The sequence below is a fragment of the Boleophthalmus pectinirostris genome, unplaced genomic scaffold (genome assembly GCF_026225935.1).
Source record: "Boleophthalmus pectinirostris isolate CB_2022bp ecotype Guang Dong unplaced genomic scaffold, ASM2622593v1 HiC_scaffold_4, whole genome shotgun sequence".
In the NCBI taxonomy this organism is placed as follows: Eukaryota; Metazoa; Chordata; class Actinopteri; order Gobiiformes; family Gobiidae; genus Boleophthalmus; species Boleophthalmus pectinirostris.
In genome coordinates, this window is record NW_026571353.1 from 21,502,732 (window position 1) to 21,514,413 (window position 11,682).

Below are 11,682 nucleotides of genomic sequence, written 5' to 3' on the forward strand. Positions count from 1 at the left end.
GTAAACATTTTACACTCAAGTCTAATCACAAACGCATCGCACACAACGCTCTGATGAAAGAGTCTGAAAGGAAATATATTATGTAAACTGTGAATGCTACATGAATAGCATATCTAATTGTATACATTGTGGTAGAAATAATTCAAGTAATCCAAGAGTTGTACAGAGAGGTAACAGTGTCTAATGTAGGAGTTTATTACCATCAGTACGGGACCCAGAGACATGAACAGTCAACACCATGTGGTAGTGTTCTGTATTCAAGTCTGCCCATGCTCCCATTGTAGGGAGTATTATAACTCTGATGATGCAATAGGGATAGACCAAACTGCAGATATTCTTGAAACAGTAGTGCAATTTCCCATGACATATAGGTAAAAACTTTTAATGCATGATGCAATGGATGACTTGATCAAATCAGTTAATGTTGTAGGTATTTCTGGTATGAATCACTTGAGACATTGTAAAAAAATAAAAAATAAAGCAATAGACTTCTGTGCAGTTTTGCTGCCCAAGGCCTTTGCAATTTTTAAACAACTGTGATTTTGTGAAGCCCGTGCTGTGCTTCTGCTGAGTGTAGGACAGACTGTGGCAGAGCCTGTCTCTGTCCTCGCAGTAGGACACTGAGGAGCAGCAGAGAGGAAAGGGGGCCTCTAGAAATGAGGAGGAGTGATAGAAAAATGGAGCCTCCCCCAGCTTCACCAAACGGACAGTGGCCACTTCAGTATTGTGGGCTACAGAGGTTCCTTTGTGTCATGCTGTGGCTGGCGACGGCGGGAAGTGCTCTAATGTTGGCCCAGACAGGCAGAAAAGAGGCCCTCAGCTGTTTACAGTACAGTGTGCCACAGCACACAAGAGCTCCATGCTTTAACATGGGGATGTCAAGATTAAACTACAAACCTGTGTACAGGATTATGGTTTAAGTTTACAAGCCACTAAGTACTTGTAACAATAAAAAAATAAACACGAAATCTGGAAGCAAAGATAAGTTATTTCAGTTGAATCTACTCCCGTCCTCTTCTTGTGTATGCGACGGTTCACAGACGAGGTCGATGTGAGGGCTCCAGGGCATTCAGCGATTGTCAGCGCGCTAGTCATTCATCAGACACTCAGTGTGAACCGCTCTGCTCAGACCAATCAAACAGGGCTGTGATCTTTTGAAGGGGTAACATGGCCTGTGCATTTTGGCCTGAGCAAATTATACAGCGGTTTGTTCTGAGTGAGAGTAGTTGTGGAACGGTTCCTGTTTATCAGTCAACCTTATTCTTCATAACACAGCACTACTGTCTACATGATTTATTTTTTTCTATTCCACAGACTTGTGCTGCTATTCTTGCATTGTAGTAACTGGTATTGGTATTTCTAAGTGAAAGTGTCTGTCTTTGTAAACTCAAAGAATGAGCTGAGAGCGTGAGGCCTGTGAAGCCAGAATGACCTTCTTTTGTTGTTAATTACTGTTACATTAAGCATGCTGAGCTCCACCAACACAGCTTCAGTGTGCTGTGTCCTGCTGAACTCTTTACCTACAGAACTGAGACAGCAGCCTGAACCTCCACATGAGAATTGGATCATTTCATTGAGTTGTGAACCAAAACAGTCGTCACTGCATATAAAAGCAACAGCATCTCTTATAGAGTTCTCCAAAGGCTCTGCACTTATTTATGAGACAGTGGACAGTGAACTGTGGAGTCAGGAGCTGCCTGAGCATTCAGACTACAACACTGACTCTACTCAGATAGCTTAGAGCAGTCAGGTTGTTTGTTCATCGAAAGGTTTTTGTTTCTAATGAATTTGAAGTCTGACATCTGTTGGCAGGGAACAGCACATCTGGACCAAATATGTGACATTTTTGGTAAATGAGGTGGTGATTTTTAAAGGCCTGTTGTTGGTTGTTTTTAAAGCTTAAAATTAGCGGCAAATTAAAAGGGCTTCAAACTGAAAAAAGGCACAAAGTAGTTGCTTAGCACAGATACATTGAGGACAACAATGCAGTGTTGGCTTGAGGTTGGGTATATTCCTGTTGACCAGACATGAGTCCAGACAACTGAAAACTCAATTATTGTTGAATTGAATTTGTCTGAATTTAAGCGACTCAGGTGTGCACTACTGCAAACCGCCTGTAAGTTATCTCACTGTAATGACAATAAAAGACGGCTATCCCAACTGGTGGGATATATTTAGCTCAGGCTGTGAATGTCTGGAGGACTGCAGTGCATAAGCCTGTCTAGCCTCAGACAAGGCTGACCTACAGTGAAGCAGGGCACCCCCCCCCCGCGTACACAACATAAGTGTGTGTTTTGTCTGCTCGCCCTCTTGTGCAGCTCTACTACAAGAAATCTCCAGGCTCAGATTTGTAGTGGAGGGGTGTTTGTCAATGAAGGAGCTTTCATTATGTATCATCCACAGTCTTTAATTTGTTGTTGTCACGCCTAGTAAATTCAAACATTTAATAGCAGTTGGTCCAAAATCACAATTACTAAAATTTAATTGTTTGTATAATTGTTTCAGATTATATTTTTTATAATTTTATTTTATCGTTATTATTATATATATATATTTTTATAATTCTTTATTACCAAAAAAGGTCACAAACAGCCAGTGTATTGTGGCATCTTTTGAAGCTCCAAGTATAGTATGTTGGGCGTGTTCCAGTGTGGTTCCAGGTATACAAGGACAAAGCACTAGTTGAATGTAATTGAGCCATGAGGATGATGGGTGGAATGGCATGTCTAATATCGACAAATGTGACCGCAGTCTTGACTCGAGCCTGTCCCTGCAGCATGTGAAATGTGAGCTTGTGGATGACCCTCATAGCAGCTGCTCTGTGTTCCTCTGTATTCAGCCACTCTGCCACACACCACAGATAATATTTGTTTCTGTAAGAGACGCAATCAGTACTTGCCGGGGCTTTTTCTACTTCAAAGCTGTGCAAAGGTGGGAGCGGGCCCAGGCTGACGAGTGACGCTCCAGGTCTGGGGTTGGGGCTGGGCGCAGAGGGGTTAAGGGGTGATGTGTTTGGGTTTTCACCACATGCTGACTCTAAATGATTCAGCCCGCTTGACCCTTTGACCTCCTTTTGGCAGCTTTCCTGAGGTTTTTTGGCATCCACGCAGACTGTACTGTGTAAAAGCTATAATCACATTTTAATTAGGGTGTCACCATGGCAAAAATGTTTTTCAAATTTTACTTTTGACACAATTATTGACACCACAAAAGGCAAAAAGATACTTATATACCTGTAGTTAGTTACTATAGATATGATGTTTCTTGTGATTTGTGATCTAAAAAAATGACCTTTTATTTGATGGATTGTAGATTTTGTATCACACATGTCTACCTTTCATCTGTTCTGTTGTTTTACACCATCCTTGTGTTTTCTTGCTGTTCAGATTTTAGGCATCAGAAATGTTTTGTCTTCCTTAGACTGTTAAAAGATTTACAAGACAGATAATTTTAACATCCAGTGACTGAACCCTCTTGGATGATTTCCGACACAGACGCAAAGTTCCCTTTCTCTGGTTTGTTTAAGGTTTCAAATAATCCCCTTCCTCTAAATGATCACAAAGGGAGTATTGAGTGATGTCTTGAAGTGCAGAGGCCATTTGACTCTCCAAGTGAATGAGCTGTAATGTGTTTAGTGTAAAGTCATGTCCACGCCTCTGCAGAGCTCCGTCTTCATTCAGGTCCAAGCGTCAGAGCAGCTTTTCATCAATGACTGTGACTCTTGCTCTGCATGGTCATGTTCTTTAATAGATCTCCACAGCACACTCACCACATGTTGGCTAAATGTGTCTACTATTCCTGTTACCCAAACAAAGTGTCTGTGCATTGTGACCGGATCTGGAAACAATATTAGAAAAGCACAGAGCATATTTCATGTCACGGTGCCGGTAGAATTGGTTTAATATTCCACTATGTAAACTGAGGAAAATGAACTGCAGGAAACATAGACAAATCATCCACACTGACAGTGTGTGAAGTGATTTGAGGTCAAAGCGAAAGGCCCCTCTGAGGTAGACTCTTGTGGAGGTATGCAGTGCTGTCCAAAGATGTAGTCTATGTACAATTTAAAAATAATTTTAAATGCATTCATCTCTAGTAATTACTTTAAATAAAACTTCCGAGAATACAACGGACCTCATTTAACCTGTAAATATTATTTAGACTAATGTCCGTGTGCATGAACTTAAAGTTGCGTACGCTTCATTCCCCTAACCCTTTATTGTGGAAGGAGTGTTTAAATGTGGGCTGCTGTGCTTGTCAAACGTTTTCATATCAGCTTTTGTTCTCGTGTGATACAGTATCATCGTTGGATGTGCTCTTGTTTACTCAGCCTGTGCCAGCCCAGGTCTCCGCTGGTGCATTGTGGTAGGCCCAGCGGCCCCACAGCGACAAGCCCCTCTGCTCTTTATTTGGCTCATCGCCTGGAAGTGTCACAAATATGGACACGCTTTCATGTGACGAAGACTATGCCAGCGCTTTGGGCCTTTCTTAAGCCAGCCTTTCTGTCTGCGTGGCCAGGTATTGTAGGGCCCCGTGAAGACCCTGTGAATAGTGTCAAACTTGATCGTTCTCATTTTGCTTCCTGTACGCAGCCGAAGAAAAGTGCCCACCGTGTGGGTTTTCCTTTTGTAATGGCCTGCTCTAGTCTTCCTGGGAACACAGCACATTCCAGCCACAATCGTCCTCTTTGTAAAGCTGGCCATTGTGGCTGAGTCTGTTATGCGGATAACCCTCCTAGCTTTCAGTGTAATGCATGCAAGTATCATCCAAGTCTAGACTCTACTTTGCAAACAATAGCAGATAATGAGCGGAGTGTTTTCAGTGATCTGGCAGAGCTTTTGTTTTGACACATCCTCCCCTCATTCAAGACAAACCTTTTGTGCTCATCCACGCCTAAAATGTGATTTAAGGTCTGCTACATCTGGACAAATTATTGCACAAGTTCACCATCCATGGGCCTCATGTGTCAGTTATGCTTTATGTAACGTACATACGCGTAACCATCGTCTGGCCTGCTATTCCCAGGGGCATCGTTTCTAATGCACCTCAGATAGGGACTTTCAGAAGCAGAGCACCAAACAGCTTAACTGCAAATTAGATTTACCTCCACTGTTGTTTTTGAAATTCATCCTGGATTACTTAACTTCAGTGCCTCACTCATGTACTTAACATGTACTTCTGTCATAAAGTTCTGCCCAAAACATCAGAATGTGAAGCTCTGCTACAGCAGGCAAAGATGGTAGTTGTGTTATTGTGTGATGTGGTGCCCACTCTCTTTTCCTGGGGCTGACAAGAACATGTTTTTCTTCTCTCTGTGACAAGAAGGAATTGTTAAGGTTAAGTAGATAGGGCATCCGGAAATAATTACCTAGCACTTGGGAAGTTTTTCCCCTCTTCTTTATGTCCTGTTTTTGTCCTCTTTTCCTTTTATTTGAACTACCCTTTGTATGTGCAAATCTTATTTGTTATTAAATTGAGTGTAGTGTGTTTTAGAAGTGGGACCTGTAATTGACTAGACTGAAATACCATTGCCAGGCTATTTCCAAAGGAAAAGTAAGCTTTTGTGTGGAGTTCACGCAAAATGACCCCTTTTCTACAAATCAACCAGTGGATGACAGACAATGAAGAAAATTTGATTCTTTGAAGTTGTAAAGGCCATTGAAATGTGTTAGATTCTTGTATTGAAAGCCGAGTGCCCCAAAAGGCCTCAGTCCTAGATGGCTTAAGCCTGCTGAGATTTCATCACTTGTTTTCTCATTCCTTCAAAAGTTAACATTGATTTTAATGGGCTCCTCCAAAACCATTCTGGAATATGGGACTTTTCTAAAATAAAAATGTTGAAAGTTGAAAATAAAAGCAATGGTTTGCAAACTCCCTTATAAAATGTATTCTCTCTCTGAAAATGATTTGATGACAGCTCCCCACAAAGAAATAATTGATGTTGGCTTCCAGTTTTTTGTGCTATGATTAAACGAACAACAAAATAAACTCCTGAATACAAAGATGTATTTGTAGAACCGACAAAGGCGAGACAAAAATCCTAGCCAACAGATTAATGTCCAGTTGATCTGCAGAGTTGGCAGGACTCCGAGATGCCCACATGCACACTGTGCGGCGTCAAAGCTCAAAAACACTAAAACCTCAAGCCAAATTTAACATTATTTACTGCAAATATAAATGCCATTGATTTCCTTTCACCTTCTTTATTGTTGTTCTTACACTTAGGATTGGCCCAGTCTGGTCTTTAGTGTCATAGTGAAAATAAATCCCAAGATTGATGTGAATGAAAGATTATAAAACTTAGTCTAACTGATTATTCAAGAACTTTTTATGCCCCTACATTTTTGTACATTTGCTCATTTTTTCAGCTTATGCACTTACGTGTCTAACACCTGCAGGCTAACTTTGGATAACCTTTTCTCTTCAGTAATGCTTGTTTTCTTTGGAGGGAAAGGAAAAGACATGAGCCATTAAGTCTAATAAATTAGGTTTAAATCTTTTAAGTCACTTGAAGCATGCCACAATAATAAAGATAACACAAGTTTAAATATCACACGTAGGCACTCTTCTGTACAACCCACATACTTGAGTGTTGCTTCTAAAGCCATTCAAGTTGTCATATAAATCTCAGCATGCAGCCCAATGTTACCTGTAGTTCAGATGTTGAAATAAATTGGTTTGAGTTTGGTGTTTAGCAAAGGTCTCACTCAACAAAAATATACTAAAGTAAGGTAGTAAAAATTCTATATTTGATACTGAAAAAGGTAAAATCTAGACCTTTCCTGTATAGTTTTATCAGAAATAGTATAAGATGGCAAAATTACTTTTTGTGTGAAAAATTTTGATGTATAACAATATATATATATATATATATATATATATATATATATATATATATATATATATATATATATATATATATATATTCCATGTTATTGTCATAGTTGTGTATACATCAAAATTTTTACTGGTGACAGGAGTTCACTACTGAACACTCAATTTTGAATCATGAGTGAAAAACATGTTTCAGAATGAACTCTGGGCCCCCTTAGACCCTCACTCTTGACGACAAAATACAATTTCATTCAGCCAAATTTTTTATTACATATTGTTGCTTTTACAATGTCCTGTATGGAGTTAAAGGCATTATACTGAAAAGTTTGGTATAGGCCTTTTAAGCTAAGCTCATCCAATTTTGAAGCATTTATCAAAGTGCTGCTTATAGCAGCAGCAATAAGACAAAGTGTTGTTTTATCACTATGGTGTTGAGTCCCGGGCTTTTTCCTTAGTATCAGATTTGAGTAGGGAATGATGTATTATGACATCACTAGTTACCAGAGAGACTAACGTCTGTTTTGTTATTATTTTCAGGACATAACAACGTTGACAGGCGTGCCAGAAGAGCACATCAAAACACGCAAGGTGCACATCTTTGTTCCAGCGAAGAGTGCAATGCAGTCAGGAATCAACAACACCAAGAAATGGAAAATGGACTTTGACACAAGAGAGCGCTGGGAGAATCCACTCATGGGCTGGTCCTCAACGTAAGACTCTCTCAAATAAATTCATAATGATATTACTGTTGTTTGAATAATGGACTTTAGTTGTGTTAGTCAGTGACACATGAAAAAGTTCTGTTGTGCCTTGCAGAGCGGACCCTCTCTCCAACATGGTGCTAAATTTCTCTTCCAAGGAAGATGCCATTGCATTTGCTGAGAAAAATGGTAATGTATTAAAAATCCACATTGTTAAACAATACAAAATTGTAGAACTTTTTTTAGTTTTACTATGTGAAAGAAAAATCAATAAAATCTGTGTAGATTTGCGTTTATCATGCATGTGTCCACTCACAAAACCAGCACATTTTCTTTTAAGAAAACCTAATCCTCACAACAAAGTCAGTAAGCAGATGTAATGTTAATGAAATAAAAAGAGGTAGGGCTGTGCAATTAATTCATATAAGCGACTCATTTTGAGTCATTGATTCAATTATGATTTAAAATTCATTGTGATAATGACATGTTCTGTAATCGAGCTGTGCTCCTAACAGGTCTCCACACTATCTTAAACCTATCCCAAGCACAAATTTAATGTATTTCCACATACCAAGTTCACTGAGGCTTAAGCCTGGACCATCTGGGAAAGTTTGTTGAAAGTGAGCGAAGGAAAGCGGTGTTCTCTGTTTATTGCACCACCAAAGCGATTAGCGCAGATCTGACTCCACACAGCCTGTTGATGTCTACACTTCATTGTGGTTGGCCCACAGCCAAAATGAATATACATGACGTCCTCTTCCCCCATCACTTACTCTGATGTTGTTTTGCTTTTCCAGGTTGGAGCTATGAAATAACAGAGAAGAGGAGCTCCAAGCCTCGAGTGAAATCCTATGGGGCAAACTTCTCGTGGGACAAGAGAACACGGAGGTCCGCCAAATAGAGTGAAGACGGCCATCTGTTGCTTTGCTCTGTTTGTCCCACCACAAACCTGTACAAACCGTCAATAAAGGCATTCTTCTCTAGATGTAAACCATGGACTCATTATCACGTCTCTCTTCTTCAAACAGTCACCTCATTATTACTGACTACCTAACGCTCTTCACTCCATTAGGGAAATGGTTTTGCAACAGAAAAAACATACAAGGATTGCTTGTATTATTACAATTAAGACATTTGTGAGGGGAAGAAATGGTGACACTTTTCCTGTGTTAGTTTTCGTTTACATCCTGGCATCTGAGTGGATGAAATGCTGTATGCTGGAATTTGAAAAACTTGGAACTATTTCTTTCAAAGTTTTACAGCAACATCTGCACAGTGATTACCGCATGTTCCTAATAATATTAGCGCCACAACTAATAACGTTTATTACAATACAGTGAATAGCTTGGCCGCTCATGGAAAGTACCTTTTGAGTTGCCAAGTTTTTTCCCAAAAAGTAAAGTCACAGAGGTGAAGGGTTCCAATCAAAAATATGTTTTACTTTCACTTAAAACACTATACATTTATGGCGTCCTTAATGTCTATGGTCTATTTTTTTCTCGACTAAGACTGAATGTAGTGACGTCCTAGACGGTGAATTAAAACTGAAACAGGCTGATTAGCCGTCAATTGCTGCTCAAATCTCAGTATCTATTTATTTATTTTTAATCTTACTACTACACAATGTTTCTTAATAATAACTTGGTCATCATCAAAATGAATACTGCATTTTGCAACTAGTGATCAACAAGTGCCGTTGCCAATTCTTGTTTACACTCTTTGTGTTCGGTAAATAGTGGAGTAATAAACTGCGTGACTGCACCGACATTCACACACCAATTATGGCTGCCTAATTGCTATAGGTCAATTAACGCAAAGCATCGCAAATCCTTCACAGGCTTGCGCATGCTATTTACTTTGCTCTGTCACTCGGCACATCAAACGCACCGATCTGATATGAGCGTAATGGTCCGGACATGAATGACAGCATGTGCGTTCCCCTTTGAAATGGCCTCGGAGAAAAGCAAAGAGGAAAAATACTTTTGGCACTAGTTTGAAAAGTTGAAAGCATTCCACCAGCCCTGGCCCATAAGACCACAAGTGTGTGAACTTAGAGCAACTGCGTAGTGGCACATCACGGACCAATCCGTGTTCAGCGGTCCTGCTGCCACAAAGCACGCGCCAACTCCGCGTCTCGCAGACGCGAACTCACTATTCAAGAGCACACTTCTGGCAAGATTACAAATAGGCCTTTTGTGAATAATCAACTGTACTTGCCGGGAACATTTTTCTCGTGAAGAAACTGCTGAGAAAAAAACATAGGCCTACACGAATAGTCTGTCTGTTTGGCTCGGCTTATTTAAGGAGGTAGACCTATTCAAAGAGAAAATGTAGGCCAGTAGGCCTGAACCAGCTAAAATAAGGAATAGGCCTTGACTGTATTCTGTCAAATTGAAGGCTATTTTTTATGTCAAACGTTTGAATGTTGAGACGTTAAATTGCCGTTATTGTAGGCTCCTGGCCAAACACATCACTTTAGAGCTAATATTTCCTTGTAGGACAGATGACATTTTATGTTCAGAACACCTCCAACATGCATCACACAGCATCTCAGCACCTGCTCCTTATTATGTAACAGATTTGACGGGGTTTTCAGTCACTAACAGTGTCATTATCTTTTATTGTTTTATGGGCTAAGTAATAATTGCCTAAAGCAGCTGGAAGTTTCAATAAATCCTTTGCAGTGGGTCATCGCACAGTGACGAGAGGCTGTGACACTTCATTCAGTCATGTATTCACCACTGACAGTGACGACAGAAAATGTGGTAGCCACATGCTTCATCAGATCTGTGTGTGGTATGTGGTGTTTGAGGTGGTATACAGTCATGGATGGAGGCAGTGTTTCAACCTAAATGAAACAATGGGTTTTAACTAAGATGAACATTGTGTGCCATTGACATAAATAACACAACATGTCAATCGTTTGACAATATTCAGTTTCTAGATTTTATAATGCAGTACAGTGGGGGTCAAAGGTCACAGTGACCTGCAATAAGGTTAGCAGATTTACATAGTCACGATGATATGTTTTATTAACCAAATTAACCTCTGTCTTGTATTATTCAGCACCAGCCTCTGACAGATGAATAATGAAACCAGAACCACTTAGCTGTCATTAAAGTGTTTTTCACCTGTGCCCAGCCTCCACATGTGGACATGTGAACTGTGACAGTGCAACGCCTGTGTTCCTCATTGGCCGAGACTTTCTGCTCTGACTCCACAGCTGGCACACGCCCACGTGAAAGCCTGAGCCTGAACCAGTGCCAAGGCTTTATTTGTTAATGAAGCTTCTCTAAATAACACAAACACACCTTCACTCACGCAATTGCGTTGTTGCCCCCAGCTTCTTAATCATCAGCAGCACTTATGTAGTTCTCCAACTGGGATAGAGACACGCAACCCCATTTACCCCACTGCACTAAGTGTGCACCCTACAGGTGTGCACCCTCCCCACCACCAGAAACATGGACTTAATTTATCCAGAGAATTCATCCAGAGAATTTATCCAGAGAATTTGACCCATTTTTGATCCATCACAGAGTAGAGACTGACTGTAGAACAACCTCTCAGTCTGTGTGTTTGTGTTACTGGGAGATTGGGAAGATTGGATGTGACAGTTGAGATCTGTAGCTTTGTGCCCCGTCCTAGAGAATGGCAGGAGTATCCAAAGCATGCTGTGTGATTTGGTGTTGCTCACTTCAAAGAGTCACCGTTAGCTGGCGCGACGTTCCCTTTGCGTCTGGGGTCTCCAGCAGAAGAAAGGCTGGGGGTTAGGAAGGCCCTCTCCTGGGACTGAAGGCATCCACAACAACACACTCATGTTCCGCTATTTATCAATTGCTGTATTCATCTTTTCTGTTTCCCCATTCACAGCACTATCAGGTTGGACGTGACACTACCTCCTCTGAAGGGGTCAGGAGAACCCCCACTGCATGCACACCCACACAGTTATCCCCTGAGTGTCCTGAATGAGATCAAAGTTGCCATAGCGCCATGCAGGAGACAAAGGGTGAGTTGAGGTGCTTAAAGCAGCTTGCTGAGATGTCTGTTTCAACAGCTCAGAGCTTTAAGATGAATTCCTCTGCCCAACGTTAACATCTCATTAATAGGTGAAACAGGCATGAGGAATGTGTCCCTATTGACAAAT

General features: G+C 40.7%; 1 protein-coding gene across 1 annotated transcript in view; it reads left to right on the forward strand.

Moving 5' to 3' along the window:
* Positions 1-8,526, forward strand: part of ndufs4 (NADH:ubiquinone oxidoreductase subunit S4) — an 11,197-nt gene extending 2,671 nt beyond the window's left edge. Inside the window, exons 3-5 of the mRNA XM_020918875.2 lie at positions 7,372-7,544; positions 7,651-7,724; positions 8,333-8,526. Of these exons, the coding sequence (XP_020774534.1) occupies positions 7,372-7,544; positions 7,651-7,724; positions 8,333-8,436 (351 nt within the window). The 3' untranslated portion in view covers positions 8,437-8,526. The remainder of the gene's footprint in view (positions 1-7,371; positions 7,545-7,650; positions 7,725-8,332) is intronic.
* The last annotated feature ends 3,156 nt before the right edge of the window (positions 8,527-11,682 follow it).